Source organism: Hyperoodon ampullatus (genome assembly GCF_949752795.1).
Source record: "Hyperoodon ampullatus genome assembly, chromosome: 18".
Lineage (NCBI taxonomy): Eukaryota > Metazoa > Chordata > Mammalia > Artiodactyla > Ziphiidae > Hyperoodon > Hyperoodon ampullatus.
Window position 1 is genome coordinate 2,254,597 of NC_136931.1, and position 18,520 is coordinate 2,273,116.

General features: G+C 57.1%; 1 protein-coding gene across 1 annotated transcript in view; it reads right to left on the reverse strand.

The window, feature by feature from the left end:
• JPH3 (junctophilin 3) overlaps positions 1–18,076 on the reverse strand; it is a gene marked incomplete at its 5' end in the record, with an annotated part of 82,233 nt that extends 64,157 nt beyond the window's left edge. The window contains one exon of the mRNA XM_079723639.1: positions 17,695–18,076. Coding sequence (XP_079579765.1) covers positions 17,695–18,076 — 382 coding nt within the window. The remainder of the gene's footprint in view (positions 1–17,694) is intronic.
• Positions 18,077–18,520: the final 444 nt, after the last annotated feature.

Here is an 18,520-nt window from a genome sequence, read left to right on the forward strand (position 1 = left end):
CCTGCGAAGGCCAGAAACAATCCCCCTGATTACTGGGCTCCATGGGGAACCCATGGATGAGCACTTCCCAGAAAGACTGCTCTGCAGCCCAGGGGGCACTGCACATCTGGGGAGTGCTTCCAAGCTGTGCCCTGGACTTGCACAGGGCACCCCCCAAGTCCACCCACAGGCCCCGGTGGCCCATGGGGTGGAGAAGGCTCCCATCAGGACTCCACCCAGGACACGGAAGAGGAGACTCTGATTTCAGACATGACATTTGCTCCCAAGGGGCGGGGCCGGTGCAGGGGCCCCCCAACCTGGGGTCTGCAGACTCCGAGGGGTAGGACAGACGTGGGGATTGTGAGGGAAGAAAGTACATCCTTATATTCACCAGCCTCCACCTGCGACTGAGGCAGGCAGCAAACCATGGTGGCATTCGCCAAACCCGTGACCCTGTCACCCATGGAAACAGCACGTCCAGTGAGGGTGGCTGCAAACGCCCTGGGACAGCGTTACACCCAGGCCTGCCGGCCCCAGAGCTGAGGATGAAGCTCACGCCCACCCTGATGGATGCCAGAGCGGCCAGCCAAGGGGTGGACCGGGCCCAGGACACACCATGCCAGGGCCCCACGCTGCCCCTGCGGCCCCCACGGACACAGCTCCAAGCTGTGCTGGGCCCAGTGGGGGGGACAGCTGGCCCCACACCCCGCTGCCCTAGAGTAAGGAGGGACATCGCGGGCTCCACAGACATCTCTGGAGAGAGCGGTTCTGAGAAGGGACCCTGAGCGCAGAGGGAGGAGCCCTCCACCGCCCGGGAGGACTCAACGTTCAGGGGGCCTGGGGCGGGGCAGGCCTCTGGCCAAACCGTGTCCCCCAGTCCCACCCCGACTCCTGGTCAGCCCCGGGGCTGCAGCTGGGTTGGGCATCTCCAGGCGCGCTCTGAGAGAGGGTGGGGACCCTGACTCTCTCTGGGTGCCCCCAGCAAGCCCTCACCCGGCTCCTTCAGGCCCCAGCACCCCGTGCCTCAGGGAACCTGGCCAGACCGCACCTCCGTCGCTCCCGCCCAGGGCCCACGCTCCTTCTAGGCCCTGCACGGTCCCCGGCCACACAGGCAGGAGGGCCTGTGCCCCTGGCAGACAGGCCCCTGAGGGTGGGTTTTCTGGAAACTTCCCTCAGCCATCGCCCAGGGTCCTTGAGGCACAGCAGCCAGAACAGCGGCTCTGAGGGCAGAAGGTGGCTGGGAGAGGCGGTCCGATGGTGTGAAGACCTGAGGGGTTCCCATCCCTCCCCCCAAAGGCCCCCGGACACCTGGGCACTGGCCTGGCTCCCGGCCAGCCAGGCTATGCTGTCCTTCCGTTGGGCGTCAACAGGACCTCAGACGAGGCTGCTCTGACCACCACGGAGTGACACAGGTCACCCGGCCACCCACACAGTAACAAACCCTCAAGGAGGCCAAAGCACCCTTCACCATCTCAGCTCCATCCTCGCCCCCCTCCGGAGATGAGTCAGACCCCCATCAGAGGACTGTCCCCCTTTCCGACAGCACCCACTCCAGGGTGAACCCCCTTCCTCAGACCCTCCCCAAACGGCCCGCCCAAAGCCCACTCCCAGGGCAGGCTGGCCTCTACGCCCTGAGGGAGTTCTGGGCGTTTCCACAGGAACTCCTCCCTGCTGGCCACTGTGGGTGGGCAGGGAGGCTTGGAGGCAGGGGTCTGCCTTCCCGAGGGGGAGGGGTGCTGAGGGGACTCAGAAGCCCCCGGGCTGACCCTGCAGCCTGACTGGCTCCGGTTCAAAATCAGCCCTGACAACCCTCCCGCGGCTTGCTGGGCAGTGGGCTTGGGCCTGGGCCCCTCCTGCAGGATGACGCAGGGGGCATCTCCGAGCAGATGGAGAGCTGTCCCCAAGCTGGGGGTCCTGCTCCATGGGCAGTTGAGGCAGACCCGCATTTTCACCTCAGGACTTTGGGCCAAACAGAGTAGCTGCTCAAGTGGGATCAAGCCCTGGGCTGCCGGGGGGTTGGGCAGCACTGCTGGGCATCACCTCGAGACCCCCGTGCCCTGGGGACCCAGTTCTACTTAGCGCCCCTCAGTGTCCCGAGGCGGGGGCACAGGGCTGCCCGCTGAGGCAGGGGTTCCTGCCTGGGGCACAGCAACAGCCAGGGTGGCCCTGCTCTGGGTGGGTTTGGGCTGCTCTGGGCTAGAGGACAGCCATCCTCAGGGGCTGCTGCTGGGACTTTATGGGAAGGTGTGTGGAAGGGGCTGGGCTCTGGGCTTAGAAACCAGGGGCGGAGTGAGAAATAACACACGTGTGCCCCTGACAGCCCCCCATACCCCACCCCCAACTCTGTCTCCTCCTCCCCAGCCCTGCCTCTCCCCGTCCCTGTCTCCGTCTCTCCCTCCTCTGTCTCTGTCCCCTGTCCCCTTCCCCCCTCTCCGTCTCTCCACTAACACTCCTGTCCTCTCCTCCTCCTGCCTGGCCTCGAGCTAGCAGGACACTCTGCGCCTGTCAATTCACGGTCACTGTCAACATGGCAGCCTGCATCCAGCCCCGAGAAAACCCTGACTTCTGCTATATTTCTGCCGCATTCTCTCGGGGACCCACGATTAATTTCTTCCACATTGAGCCCTGCACCGTGGACACAGCCGCCGTCCGGGCAGCGTGGCACACCAGGGCCCAGGGAGACTCCGGCCCAGCTGTTGCCTGGGACCTCGGTCCCTGGTGGGTTACCTCCTGGCTCTTGTTTCTCCTGACAATCAGGTTGGTTCTGTGCAGACCCAAAGGGTCAGGCCGTGGCCCCCACGGCCCGGGAGGTCTAGTCCCCAGACATGGCCCCTCGTGCTCTGACCTCAGCCATGCTGGTGCCCCCGTGCTTCCGGGGCGGCCCTGTTCCCTCTGCCTCTGGATGTTTAAAAATGCTCCTGCTGGTGCGCCTCGGACACCTGCCTCACTCCTGCCATCCTCGGGTCTCTGCGGGAAAGTCGCTCCCCTAGAAGGCTTTCCCGGATGCCCCAGACACCCGCCAGCGCCCCTGTTAGCCTGGGCCCAGCTTCCTCCATCCCATCAGTGTTAAATATAAAGGATTCACTGACACGGTCCCCAGCCTGTGCAAATGCACACACCGCCCTGGGGCTCTTGGTTCCCTGCTCTCCCTGGGGCCAGCTCATTGCCCGGCACAGTCCATGCTCAATAAATACCTGTGTGGGTCCCAGCTTCCCTGCAGATACCACTGCTGTTCTCTCGCTGCTGGTAAAACAGACCCTAAATGCAGCGCATCAAAGCCACCTCGTGGGCTTCCCTGGTGGCGCAGTGGTTGAGAGTCCGCCTGCCGATGCAGGGGACACGGGTTCGTGCCCTGGTCCAGGAAGATCCCACATGCTGCGAAGCGGCTGGGCCCATGAGCCATGGCCGCTGAGCCTGCGCATCCGGAGCCTGTGCTCCGCAACGGGAGAGGCCACAACAGTGAGAGGCCCGCGTACCGCAAAAAAAAAAAAAAAAAAAAAGAGAAAGCCACCTCGTTGAGAACTGGACAGGACCACCTGGCCGCTTAGCTGGTGGGCTGAGGTCCCAACATTGACTGAGCCCCTGCTGTGTGCCTGGCACCGTGCTAGGTACTCTGGGGGCAAGAGAAAGGCACCCACGATTTATTTCAAGGAATCCACCATCCAATGGGGGGGCAGCATGCCAACGGGCACCCTGGGGGCTAGGAGTCGCGCTGCAGTTTAAGTCACCGTGGTTATCTACAATACATAAAAAAGCTTCAGAACTCAGCAGTAAGGGCTCCCCTGGTGGCGCAGTGGTTGAGAGTCCTCCTGCCGATGCAGGGGACCCGGGTTCATGCCCCGGTCCGGGAGGATCCCACATGCCGTGGAGCGGCTGGGCCCGTGAGCCATGGCCGCTGAGCCTGCGCGTCCGGAGCCTGTGCTCCGCAACGGGAGAGGCCACAACAGTGAGAGACCCGCATACCGCAAAAAAAAAAAAAAAAAAAAAGGACTCAACAGTAAGAGGACAAATAACACAATCTTGAAGTGGGCAAGGACCTGAACAGACATTTCTCCAAAAGCACACAAATGGCCAAGAAGCGCAGGAAAAGATGCTCAATATCATTGGTTATTAGGGAAACGCAAATTGAAACCAACAGTGAGATACTACTTCACACCCACCAGGATGGCTATAATCAAAAAGGCAGATAATAACAGGTGTGGAGAGGATGTGGCGAAACCGGAGCCCTCAAACCATGTTGATGGGAATGTAAATCGGTGCAGCTGCTCTGGAAGAGAGGTCGCAGCTCCTCAAAAGGTGAAACACAAGGGTCACAATATGACCTGGCAATTCCACTCGTGGGTATTTACCCAAGAGAACGGAAAACATATTTCCACACAAAACTGCGTTCACAAATGTTCACAGCAGCACCATTCACGAGAGTCAAAAGGTGGAACCACCCCAAATGTCCAGCAATGAACGGATGGATAAACAAACAGAGGTCTATCCATACAGTGGAATGTTATTCAGTCTTAAAAACGAATGAAGGGGGCTTCCCTGGTGGCGCAGTGGTTTAGAGTCCGCCTGCCGATGCAGGGGACACGGGTTCGTGCCCCGGTCCGGGAGGATCCCACATGCCGCGGAGCGGCTGGGCCCGTGAGCCATGGCCGCTGAGCCTGCGCGTCCGGAGCCTGTGCTCCACAACGGGAGGGGCCACAGCAGTGAGAGGCCAGAGTACCACACACACACACACACAAAAAAACGAATGAAGTTCTGACACATGGGACGTGGATGAACCTTGAAGACATTGAGTAAAAGAAGCCAGACACAGAAGACCACGGAGTGTAGGATCTCATCTGTTTGACGTGTCCAGAACAGACAAATCCAGAGACAGAGAGCAAATTAGGGGTTGTCAAGGGCGGTGTGGGGGGGCGGGCAATGGGGAGTGACTGTTTAATGCAAAACGAGGTTTCTCGTGGGTGACAAAAAAAAGTTCTAAAATTAGGTTGTGGTGATAGCTGCACAAACTTGCGAACTTCTAAAAGCAGTGAATCGTACACTTTAAAAGGATGGATTTTATGTAAATTATGCTCAGTAAAACAATACCATTTGTCTTCTCTCAGGGTGCAGGCTTGATACCACCTCTAGGCTGTAATAAGGAAAGGTGGGGAAAACGGGAAGCATAGAACCGGGACTATCATCCACCACCGGTGTCTGTAAATGGTTTACAACAGTAATACTAGCTTATTTATGGAGCATCTGTGCATACCAGGCGCCAGCTCAGAAATCTCTGCCTGGGCTCGCAGACAACATTCAGGACACCCCACGCAGGCTCGTAACCAAGGATCTGGGGTCTGAACTCAGCCCTGTGTGATTCTGCGGCTTCCAGAACCCAAATCTCCCACATGACTTTGGCAAGTCGCTCTATCCCCTGGCCTTGGTTTCCTTGTCTGTAAAATGGGCACAGTAACTGTGTGGGCCTGGCCTCACGGGGTGTGGGGCAATCAGATGTCCTAACGGACGAAAATGGTGGCCACGTGGCTGGGACAAGTGAGGGCTGGGTTCCCATCCCTTCTCTGCTCCTGCTGACCCACCCCCACCCCCTGGGCCTGTCTCCACCCTCCTCCCTTCCCTGCCCTCCTCCTCCTCAGCCGATTCTGAGTCCTGGGGCCCCTCCAGGGACAACCTCTCTCCTGCCTTTTGCTACCACCTCCCAGAGTCTGATGCCCCATTGAGATCCAGACTCACAACCTCCACCGCAGCCTCGCCATCCTCACCTGGCTCCACACCCACCCCTCCCCCAGGGGCCCCTCTGTCCCCGTTGCCTGGGTGCTGACCGTCCCGGACGCTGCCCGCCTGCTCTGCTCACCTCTGAACTCTCAGGGTTCTGGTTCTCCCCAGTCCACTGTCCCCACCTGGACCCAGGCCATCATCCCTTCCTCCCTGGACACCTGCACCACCTGCCAGGGGCCCCCAGCTTCCTCTCTGGCCTCCCTTTCCTTCCCCACCCGGCAGCCAGAGTGATTATCCAAACACAACCGTACAACTGCCACACGGCCCAGCAAACGTACTCCTGGGCATTTATCCCAGAGAAATGAAGACTCAGGTTCACACAAAGCCTCTACGTCAAAGTTAGCAGCGGCGGGTATTCCCAACAGCCCCACGCGAGAACTACCCCAGACGCCCCTGGACAGCGACGGGGCAGTGCTCCATCCACGCTGCGGAGCACGGTGAGCCGTAAAAGGAAGCGACTGTCGATGGGGACCAGGGCCTGGATGGGCTCCAGGGAAGCACGGCGCGCGGCAAAGGCTGCTCCCAGAAGGCAACATTTGTAGAACACTCTTGAAATGAGAAATGGAGAGCACATCAGTGGTTGCCGGAGGCTGAGGAGACACAGGGGTGAGGGGGAGTGGGTGTGGCCATAAAAGGAGGACCGGGGGTCCCCGCAGTGATGGGGTATTCTGTATCGGACTGTATCAATGTCGGCATTTGGGCCATAATACTACACTAGAGTTTTGCAAGATGTTACCCTTGGGGTGGACACGGTGGAGGACTCGGGGATGTCCCTGTATTATTCTTACAACTGGACGTGAATCTACAATTATCTGGAAACAAAACGTTTAATTACAAAAGGACCAACATCAGATCGCATTGCTGTCCCGCTTAAACCTTTCAGAGCCCTTCCCTGGCCTCTGGACAAAACCTAACATCCTTCCCGTGGCCCGGAAGCTGTGCTCAGACCCCTTCCCCTCTGCCCTCACTCTGCTGCAGCCCACGCCTCTGCCTCTGGGCCTTTGCACGTGTTGTTCTCCCCACTTGCTTGTTCTCCCACTCTCCACACGACTGCCCCTTCCCATCCTCAGCTCTCTGCTGGTGTGTCATTCATTCATCGTCCAACCATGGTCCCCCGAGCTTCCCCCTGCTGCAGGCGCTGCGGCCGTACCGGGAGCCACAGTCAGGAACCTGACAGACGGGCCTCTGCCCTCTGGAGCGTGGAGGCCACGGGAGCCAGCGCAGAGGCGTGTGTGCACACGGAGGGCCCAGAGGGGACAGCAGAGGGGCGCCACGCCTGGCAAAGCCACAGACCCCACACCGTCCTCACCAAAGTGGACTTCAACCACTGCAGCTACGTCTCTGAACTGAGCAGTAAGCAACCCAATGGCCAGGGGTGGGGCTGTGAAAAGGTTATGCACACAGGTTGGCTGCACGGCCCGCAGCCCCTTGCCTTGGCTCCTACAACCAGCCTCCAACAAAGCCTGCCCGGGTTTGTGACACCGGCCTACCAGGTAAGGTCCCGCCTGGTACTCCTGGAGGGGGTTCCCCTGGCCACCCTTGGTTCCTGAAACCCTCCCCCACTGACCTCCCCACAGTGTGGCTGCCACCCACCCCCACCTGGAGATGCCTCCTCTCCTCCCATCTGCCGTCCTCAGCCCTGATGCAGAGGCTGGCTCGCGGGGTGGGAGGGACAGGTGCTTCTCAAGGCGTGGTCCCCGGGACTGCCTGCGTCAGATGGCCCCACTGCAGGCCCCTGAGCTCTCCCCTGGGAGCCTGTCCAGGTGGCCGGGGTTAGGCGATCAGCCCAGAGACTGCAAGGTCAGCCCTGTTTCAGCATTTCCCGTCTCCACTGCCTGCCTGAGCCTCAGCTCCCCACCTGTAAAACGGGGGAGTCATGCTTCTCTCACAGGGAGACCACACGAAAGAAGCCTGCGCAGCTCCCAGCGCAAGGCCAGACACTCGCCAGGCCTGAGAGTGACAGCAGTGAGCTGGGGGGAGCGGGACGGGAGGAAGGTCAGAGCGCCAGACGTTGGCTGCACGGGCGGACCCAGGAGTCCTCCAGAGGAAGCTACGGAGCACCCTCACAGGAGAGGAGGGACAGGGAGAGGCCCACTGCCCGCCCCTGGCCTTCGCCTTGGACTCAGGCCTATAGGACTCCGCAGGCCCTCCTCCCACTTCCCACTGGCTGCGGGATCTCGGCACGTTTGGACATCTGTGGAGGACGGAAGGGTTCTTATCCGGGGTCCATGGAGAAGTCTCAGGGTGTCTTCGGCCCCGAGACGTGCCCACAAAACATCGCATGAGTACAGGGACTTGCCTGCCACCTGGGAGAGGATCACAGCTTCCAAACGCTCTCAGAGGGGTCTGGGAGACCCCACAAGTTTATGCATGGCTGGGCAAAGGCCCAGCAAAGGCTCAGGTTCAGAAGACTGTATCGTCTTTCCCTTTCCCTGCTTCACTGTTAGACCTTGGGCTCCTCTGGGCCTCAGCTTCCTCAACAGTAAGGTATGGGGTGGGGTCGGGGGTGGACGCTGAAGTGATTGCTCCATTGGGAAATGCCATCACTAGGTGCCACGGGCGGCTCTGGGCCAGCCGAGGCCCACTGCCCCTGGCTATGTGATCTCGTCAAGCCACGGAACCCTCCACGCTTCACTTTCTCATCATCCCTTAAATGGCAGCACATGCTTTACCCCAAAGCACTGATTTAAGGACTAAAAGAAGTAACATCTATGGTAAGTGCACCACAGAACAGTACTTGGGACAAAGTGGATGTTAAAAACAGTGATTATTCTTCTTCCAAAGGAATCTCCTGGCTTTAGGATTCTAGTTGACATGTATGCACCTCGGAGCATGTTCAAACTGAAGCCTGTAGGGCACTGTAGTGGGTTGAAGAGTGTCCCTCAAAAGATATGTCCATGTCCTAAACCCTGGTACCTGGGAATGTGCCTTTATTTAGAAAAAGGATCTCTGCAGATTCAATGAACTTAAAGTTCTTGAGATGAGATCACGCTGGATTTTGGCTTGGCCCGAAATCCAATGAGAGGCATCCTTACAAGAAACAAAGGGGAGGGACTTCCCTGGTGGCGCAGTGGATAAGACTCCGTGCTTCCAATGCAGGGGGCCCGGGTTTGATTCCTGGTCAGGAAACTAGATCCCACATGCATGCCACAACTAGGAGTTCGCATGCCACAACTGAGGAGCCCACGTGCCGCAACTAGGGAGCTGGAGAGCTGCAACTAAGGAGCCTGCCTGCCCCAACTAAGACCTAGTGCAACCAAATAGATATTAAAAAAAGAAACAAAGGGGAGACACAGACACAGAGGAGGAAGCCACTGCTGACAGAGCAGAAATGTAACAGCACTTACATGTGGTGCTTGGGAACGCTACAGTCTCTTTCGTTTTCATGAGCCACTTGGCCCAGAGTTTTCAAAAACTCTGTCCAGAGCAGCGACTCTCAGCCCTGCCTACTTTTATCACATACCCAAGCCAGATGCCACTGTCCGAAATCCTGGCTGGAGCAGTGCTGGGTGGAACCCAGACGACTCCCTCCCTGAAACCGTCCCAGTGATTCCGACATGTGGCTGAGGCTGCTCTGGACAAGAGGCCGTCAACCTGAGACACATGTCAGAATCACCTGGACACTCTGAAAAAGAATCTCAACACTCAGGCCACACCCAGACCACCTTGTCAGCATCTCTGGGTGGGGCCCAAGCACTAGCATTTTCCAAAGCACCCAAGATGACTCCGTGAGCAGCCAAGATCGGGACAAGTGTGCTAAAATGGAGCCGCCCGCATGAGAACCACCCGGGCATCTTGCAAGCATGTGGATTCTAACCCTGCAGGTGTGCGGGGTGCCTGAGATTCTGCATTTCTAACAGTCTCCAGGGATAACCATCCTTGGTGGTCCTACTGTGCAGCCAGGGTTAAGAGGCACAGCCCAGCACTGTGGTTCTAAAGGTGGGGTCCTCGGACCAGCAGCATCAGCATCAACTGAAACTTGTAAGAAATGTAAATTCTTGGGCGACACCTCAGACCCAGAAATTCAGCAGGGGGCTGGCAATCTGTTTTAGCACACCTCCCAGGCGACTCTCACACACGCACACCTGTGGGACGCACTGGCCTGAGTAACAGACAGTGGCAGGACAGCACCAGCAGTGGAGACTGACCCTTGATTTGTTCAGGTCTCCAAAAGCACCAGGGAGCTCTCCCTGCATCCCAGTCAACACCTCTGACACTCCTGCGAAGGTGGGAGATGGAAATGGAAAAAACTGTTATGACTCCATTGCAGAGATGAGAAAACCGAGGCCGAGAACAAGCCTCCTTCAAAGTCAGCAACTTCAGTCCCGGGGTAACGGCCACACTGCCCACCGTCATTCAGACACAGCTCAGGGGCCCCTCCAGGGACGTCTTTGCTGCTCACTCAAGGACACACACGTCTCTCCCTCCCCTTCTCAGAACTCTCACCTGTCGTACTTCCATTTGGGATGCCCAAAGTCTGGCATAAGAAACCCGTAATTATTTTACATCGTTTAGTTTTGCGTACAGGCTACGTATTCTTCTTGGTAAAAGTCATGTCCTCCTGTTTCTTGTGTTTTATTTTATTTTTTATTTTTTTGCGGTACGCGGGCCTCTCACTGTTGTGGCCTCTCCCGTTGCGGAGCACAGGCTCTGGACGCGCAGGCTCAGCGGCCATGGCTCACGGGCCCAGCTGCTCCGCAGCATGTGGGATCTTCCCTGACCGGGGCACGAACCCATGTCCCCTGCATCGGCAGGCGGACTCTCAACCACTGCGCCACCAGGGAAGCCCTTGTGTTTTATTTTTTATTTGCTTATTTTTTTCCAACAGCCTACATTTCTGCAAACTATGTACTGTATACGTAGTGCTATAGACTGCATTTCTTTTTTTTTTTTTTTTTTTTTTTTTGCGGTATGCAGGCCTCTCACTGTTGTGGCCTCTCCCATTGTGGAGCACAGGCTCCGGATGCGCAGGCTCAGCGGCCATGGCTCACGGGCCCAGCCACTCCGCGGCATGTGGGATCTTCCCGGACCGGGGCACAAACCCGTGTCCCCTGCATCGGCAGGCGGACTCTCAACCACTGTGCCACCAGGGAAGCCCCTAGACTGCATTTTGTGTCCTCCCCCCACCAAACCATACGTTGAAACCCTAACCCCCAAAGTGACGGAGTTAGGAGGTACAGGCTTTGGGAGGTGATTAGGTCACGAGGGTGGAGCCCTTATGATGGGATTAGTGCCCTTATGAAAGAGACCCCACAGAGCTCCTTTGTCCCTCCCCTCAGGTAAGGACACAGAGAAGGTGGCAGTCTGCAACCCAGAAGGTCCTCACCAAACACCAAATCTGCCAGTGCCTTGATCTGGGACTTCTCAGCCTCCAGAACTGTGAGAAATGAATGTTGTTGTTTAAAACCCCCCAACCCCTGCCCCGTCCGTGGTATTCCGTTACAGCAGCCCTAATGAACTAAGACGCAGAGTCAGGCTCAGCAAAGATTGCCAGGTGGATTCATCAAAAGTGGACCCGAGCTTTTCGGTCTTTATGGCTTGAACACTGTAGGAACTAGTAAATGCTTCTCAATGAATGAATGAATCAAGCTGAGGAAAAGGGATCATTAGAAAGTGTGCAGATGAAAGGGTACTTAATTTTTCTGCTTGTCTTTCCTAGTACTTTACAACGAAAGCTGCTCATTAGACAGTGCTCCCAACATGTCTTCTGGCCATGAATGCCTCGCAGCATTAGGACATTATCTCTCTTATGCACTATATTCAACACCATCCACCTTATGCACGTAACACACTGGCAGTCTCTATAAGCAACGACAGAGCTGGTAACAAAACAAAACCGACCAGAGAATTATAATAGCAATGCTTTAAAGAGCTTTAAAATTCCCCTTTAACTGTCTACATCCAGTTCTAAGTTCTTGCAACAACATGGATGTGTGAAATGATGACAGTGGATGAAATCACCAAACATTACTGCATTTGCACAGTTGATTCATTCCACAAGTATTTATTGAGTGACCACTGGATGCTGGCACTACTTTAGTGACTGGACATTCAACAGTGACCGGCACAGACACACAGCCCTTCCTGCATGACTCTTACACTCCACACCAGCGCAGTCCAACAGGACTTTGTGTGATGACAGAAATGTTCTGTCTCCGCACTGTCCAGTGTGGTGGTCACGAGTCACGGGTGGCACTTGAGCACTTGCAATGTGGCTTAGTGTGACGGAAGCACCGAGTCTCTAAATTTCATTTCATTGTAATTAGTTTAAATTCAAATTCAAATAGCCGCATACAGATTGGGCAGGGTTAGTGTAGATGACTAATCCGCTGATGCCCATTTAAAGAGAACAGAAGCAAAACAGTCCTTCATTGGCTGCTACAGACAAAATCGTTCCTTTTGCTGTCTTTGGTGTGCCTTTTTTTTTTGGCCACACTGCGTGGCATGTGGGATCTTAGTTCTCTGACCAGGGGTCGAACCCATGCCCCCTGCAGTGGAAGCACGATGTCTTAACCACTGGACCGCCAGGGAAGTCCCTGGTGTGCACTTATAACCCCTGTACAGCCACAGGAACTGAGCACACACAACCCAAGGCAGAAATAAACCTCAGGTTTTATTTCCATGAGTCCTACTAAACGACACCACCCCAAAGCTGCCTCCCCTAGCTGGGAACTGCTCTCTTGGTTCACCAGGAGACATCTAGAAGGCACTCAACTTTTTCAGAAAAGACTGATAGGATTGGGGTGAAAAACAAACACCCCCAGTAGTGGTGTTTCATGGAGCACAGAACCCACACACTGACAGAGCGGGAGCAGGAAAACTCCTGGTGGCCGAGTGTGGAGGGGTCAGGGCCAGGCGGTCACTGGCCGGTAGACGCGGTGTGGCTGGAAGCGATGCCCGGAGGAATTAGAGCAAGGCGGGCTCCCTGGCAGCCCAGGCAGTTGGCGGGGGCGCTCTCCAAGGTGCTGAATGGACAGCTCCTCTCCTGACTGATGGGAGAGCCGGGCCCTTCCTCCAGTCCACAGAGCCGGTTGGGCGAGGCCAGGACCCCTTGCAGTGCCACCTTCATCGACCACGTGACCTTTCACAAGCCAGGAAACTACAGATTGGGGAGTGGCTAATCCAAGAAGGGATGGACCACTGCAGGAAATTCAAACAAACATCACCCTCTCTTCCAGGGCTCACAAATCTAATATCTTGCTGACATTTAAGGACCCAAGGAATGTTTTATATAGAATTATCAGCTCATGGTTGATAGCTAGCTGTCTTTAGAGCTGTGGAGGCCTGGCAGAAGATGAGGAAGAAAAAGTCTTGAAGAAAAAGGGCACACGTTCCTGGCCCTCCCCTACTGCCACCATCACCATTTTCCCCCAGGGGCGTCCTCTCTCCATGGCATCCTCAGAAAAGATGGGCCCACGGCCCCCTTCCCTCGGGTTTGCTGCGTGAACTGTTAGCGTCAGCTAGGGCTACTCACTAGCCAGCCGGTGGATGGCTATTTTCGGAGGGTGCTGATCCTTACTTCCTCACCAGCCCAGTTAGGGTTCCTAATATAAAGCTCGTTAGATCGCTCCAGGGCTGTGCTGGATGGGGGCAGTTTTCAGCTACACTCCTTTCTCAGCTATTATTGGCAACAAAGAACTAGTTATTTGCTTTCCCCTCTCCTTTCACCTCATGGAGACTTTTCCCTCCCCAAAGGGGCTGAAAGGCTCTCTGAGGAGATGCTTTTATCTCCAACTGCCTTTTGCTTCTGAAATGAGTTCCTATTGGCGTAACACCCATGTCCATGGACTTGCTTCCTCCTAAATTGAGCATTTGGATTAAAAAAAAAACAAAACAGTTTACTTTTCACATACTCCTGGCCAAGCACCAAAAACACGACCAGTGGTCACTGACTTTGTTTGGATGAGGGTTTTTCCCCCTTGAAGGGGGCCTTAACTGCCTAAACGTGTATTTAAAGTGGAAACAAAGCCGCAAGCCTTCTGTATTGGAGCCCTGCTCTGTGGCTGGCACCCTCCCTTTACAGGGAGAGCTGCTTCTCAGGAGCTGGAGCTGGGAGGGATCTGGAGTACCTGGCAATCGAACAAAGCTGGAGGGTGCACATGGCTGTGTTTTGGAAGACAGGGTGGAAACCATCTCTGGGTGACAGGTGTACTGTGTGTGCGCGCAGGCACCGGGGAATCTGAATTTTGACTGTGGGCGTGTGTGATTCGTGTGGGCTGAGGGATCTGGGCCGGTGAACGGAATCTGTAACTGAGGGGGAGCGGCCGGGTGTGTGCAATGACTCATATCTTTCGGGCTGTGGGAGGGTTTTATTTGTGTGTGGGGGGGTAACTTTGGGTCCGAGGGATCCTGTGTGCACGGCACCTGGCAGGAAATATTTACCTGTACAGCAAAGCAGGGGTCCAGCGAGCGGAGAAGAGGGCCTGGGTGTGGTGTCTGCCCATGTGCATCTGCCTACAACTCCCTTGCTGCACCCAGAGGAGAAGAACGGGTATGGAGGAAGAGGGAGGAACAAGGAGGTAGTTCTGCACCAGGGAGTTTGGAGAGAGGTGTTCCACACAGAAGCACGGGACCTGGAATCGCTGCCCCGAGCGTGAATCCTGGTGCCGCCCTGCGTTCATCAGCCAACTCAGCTGGCTCCTCTGAATCTCAGCTTCCCAGTGTGGGAAATGGGAGGATGGAGAAAACCAAGCCCAGAGAGGAACAGGAATTGAGTGCTGTAATTATACATACACTAGCCACATGCTCGGCACGCGGTAAGTGGTGAACACGGCCATTTATTATCATTTCCATTATCATCATCATCATGTCTGGCTATTGGTTCTAATAATGCTCATTGTAAGTGACATTCATCACATATGAACTGTAATCATAAAACAGTGTTAAATAATAACGAATGCTTACTCTATTCCTGGCATTGACGTGTACACCGCCTCAATTAATCTCCACCTACTTTACAGTTATTATCAGCCCTCTGTACAGCTTCAGAAACAGAAGCTCAGAGAAGTTAAGTAACTTGCCCAAGGTCACAGAGCAGAGCAAAGGCAACACCTGGGATTCAAGCCCAGTGGATGTCAACCCCACGGCATGTGCTCTTGCCACCCTAGGCCCCCAGCCCTCACCGTCAATGTGGGGTCACCTGACAGGCAGTGAAGGCCGCTCAGCTCACTTTAGTGAGCAATGCGTGCCTTGCGCCTGGGGGAGGAGGAACCTGGAGGAGGGGGAGTTGGCAGAAGTGTCCCCAGCTGAAATGGATTCCACACCAATTCCAGCTAAATGCAGACTACATTCGCCGTTGGTGCATTATTCATGAAAATCACCACTTCCCCAAGTCAGCACTGGGAGCTGGGCTGAAGTTCGGGAGCTTTGCTGATGCCTGCCCAATTTTCCCACTCCTTGCGCAAAGGGAAAGTAGGATTGCAGTCAGGACCGTGAACTCACTAGGGCTCTACCTGCCCTCCCGAAACACGGCCCACCCCCGCCCACCAGGTGACTTGGGATCAGGCGTGGAGACCCACCGTTCTGTTCTGGCAGATTACGACACCCCATGATGGCTCTGCTCACCCCACGCACTGCTTGAGGGCAAACATTCTTAACAGCCACCTCCTTCCTAATGAGGAGAGGGGACCATGTTCCAGAAAAGTGGCCCCAGATGTCTGGGCCTGATTATTCCAGGCCAGAAAGGTCAATTCGACTTTCCATCATGCCCTGTTGCCAACCAAAAGGCAGCAGTCGGCCTGGCGCCCTGCATCTGTGTGCCTGCCTCAGCTGGCATACAGGTGGTGTGACGTGAGGAAAGAGGGCCCCACCCTGGACAGATCAGGGGTTCAAACCCTCGACTCTGCCACCAAAGGCTGGGGGCTCTATCCTGTCTCGGGGGGCTCCGGGGCCTCCCTGGCTCTGTCTGTGATGGATATGACCCTTGCCCCTCCAACGTGTGAGACTCGAGCAAGACGGTGCAGACGGAAGTGCTTTAGGGAGTGGACACGGCGTAGCCGGGTGAACGGCGGCGGGTAGACACCCAAGGATGCCCACCCAACGACAGACAGCAGCACTCCTCACAGCGACGCATCTGCGCCTACACTCACGCCCAGCCACAGAATCAGACCCTCCCCTCCCAGCCTTCGCAGCGCAATTACCACCCTTCCCTCTGAAATGGAAGTTCCGTGAGGGCACAGCTTTCTGTCTGCTGTTTTCCCAGAGCCCCGAGCACCTGCTCAGAGTAGGCACTCCGTAGATGCCTGTGGAACGGAGCATGGAATTCTGTGGGCCACTGAAGATTGCTGAGGAAGGTGGGCCGACTGGGGTGCTGGACCTCACTCTCAGACACTCTGCTGAGCTCCAGAGGGACCGGGGCTCTTCTCCTCCCAGGCTCCAGTCTCCAGGCACAGCTGGGAGCACCTCTGGAGGGACGGATCTGCCTAACGGCCAGACCAGAGCCCCTGGGTGACGACGGTCCCCGGGTTGCCTAGCTGGGAGCGCCAAGCTGCTCAGCCGCCCACCTCAGCCACCCACATCTGCGCCTGGGCCTCGCCGTGCCTGCGCGTTAGCGCGCGCGGCCTAGAACCCAGGGAGGGCCGTCTGCTCAGCCTGCCCCAGCGCCCCAGGGTCAGGGAAGCTCTCCAACCCACTCCGGGAAAACAACAACAGCACAGAAGAGGCCGCCTGGGACGGGGCGCCACGGCTTCGACAGGCAAGAGCGTTATATAAGTAACCGCCCCCCACGCCTCCTCCCCTCGGGGGAATAACGAACCCTGCCTCTCGGCTGTACAAGCCAAAATAATAATTACTCTCCAGCCCTCCGTCACTTGTGGATGTATGTGGCCGGGGAGCAGGTGTTTAACTTGGAGGCAGCGAGCAGGAGACCACACGTACGCTCGTGATTTCTGTGCCGAAGCACCCAAGTCCCCGCTGGGCCCCACTCCTTTCCCAGGCATGCATGCCTGAAACATTACCGGGGAGGCATGGAGCCACTTCTGGGGATGAGCTCCTAGGTGGGGGAGGGAGCCTCTGGAGAGCAGCAGGCTTGTTCGGGGTCTGGCTTCCAGAAACAGTAAGTGCTCCAGGCCTCTCAGATGCCCCGAGGAGTGGACACCGGACTGTCTGGGACGGGGGGAGGGGGGCACAGCCGCAAAGCTGGCCAGGGCTCCCTGCACAGAAACCATCTTACAGCCGCGGCGGCGGGTGGGCAGGCGGGCAGCACTCTGGTTTCCAGCCGGGAATGTGGTGGCATCTTAGAATGAAGGCTCAGAGCATCCCTAAACTAATGGTGAAAATGATTCAGCCACTGGAAGGCGAGCTTCCTGGGCTCGCGCGAAACAGATGGGCCTCCCTCCCTCCTCCCCTCAGCAGCCTGCTCCGGCAGTACTAGCCCGCGTCCAACCACCTAGAAGTTTATTGCCTTGTTGTGATGGTTTGGGTTCGCAGCCCCCGCCTCTAGCTCTCCCAGCCACTCTCTTTCCATTGGCTTGGGTTGATCAGGACCAAGGGAGGCCCGTCGGCACCGCAGGAAAACAAGCAGCAGAGCTGGGGCCTGACTCCAGGAGGCCGACACCCAGGGAGCTTTGCCAACAAGGGGAGGGGGCCCTCTCTCAGCCCCCCTGCGCCCTTGCTGGGTACCGGAGGAGGCCGCGGGCCCAGTCTGGCCTTTCCGGCCTGCTCTTGGACGATGCACTGACACTCTGCTCATCTCCGCGGCTCCCGGGCCTGGCACTGCTCCTGCAAAGCCCCCAACACCCTTCAGCTAGCACAGGGGCACTGTCCCCCGCCAGGCAGTGGGGCAACCTGTAGCCAAGGCCGCTGTGGTCTCCAGGGAGCCCCAGGAAATGCCCCAGGTGCCCACGGCCCTCTGGAGGGAAAAGCTGGACTTCCCCAGAGATAAACAGAAGAGGCAAGAGAAGAAGGTCCCTCCTCCGCCAGCCCCCGCGCGCCCGGCGCACCTACCTCCATCGGAGTAGGTCTCGGTGCCGTAGCCGTCCTGCAGCCCGTTGCTCCAGGTCCCTTCGTACTTGGCCCCGTTGCCCGTGCACTCCCGCACCCCGTAGCGCCCCTTAAATCCGTGCGTCCACTCGCCCTTGTACACCCACTTCCCCTTGCTCTCCAGGCCGATGCCGTGGCGCTTGCCCTGCGCCCAAGTGCCTTGGTACGTGTTGCCGCTGGGCCAGGTGTAGACGCCCAGTACCTCGAAGCCGTGGCTCCACGAGCCGGTGTATTCGCCTTGGCCCTTGGGGCCGGTGCAGACGCCATGGCCGTGCGCCTTGCCGTCCTCCCAGCCTCCACAGTAGGACCCTCCATCGTCAAAATTAAACCTACCCCCACTGGACATGCATGTAACTCGGTTTGCAAATCCCGCAAACGGTGAAAAAAAAAAAAAAAAGGCGATCAACAAACCGGAGTCTTGGTTGGCTGGCTGGCTGGCTGGCTGGTTTTGTTTTGCTTTTTTTTTTTTTTTTTTTTCCTAAAGGAAGAATGGAGAAAGCAAAAAACACAGCGAGCAGGTCCCGGTCGGCGGGCGGCCGCGGCGCCGGCTTCGGTGGAATTTAAGTCAATTGCGGGCGATTATTCATTTTCGAGCTGCGCCGCGGAGCCTGACCAGCGTCTCGCGCTCCCGCTGGAGACAGGACCGGAGGGGAGGAGGGCGGGGGAGGGGAGGGGAGGGGAGGGGGAGGGAGGGGGCAGGAGCAGGAGCGTCTGGTGCAAACGGCTCCACCTCAGCTGCAAGTGCCCCTCAGAGGCGAGCCCGCCGGGCTGGCCGCGCAGGCCGGGCGGG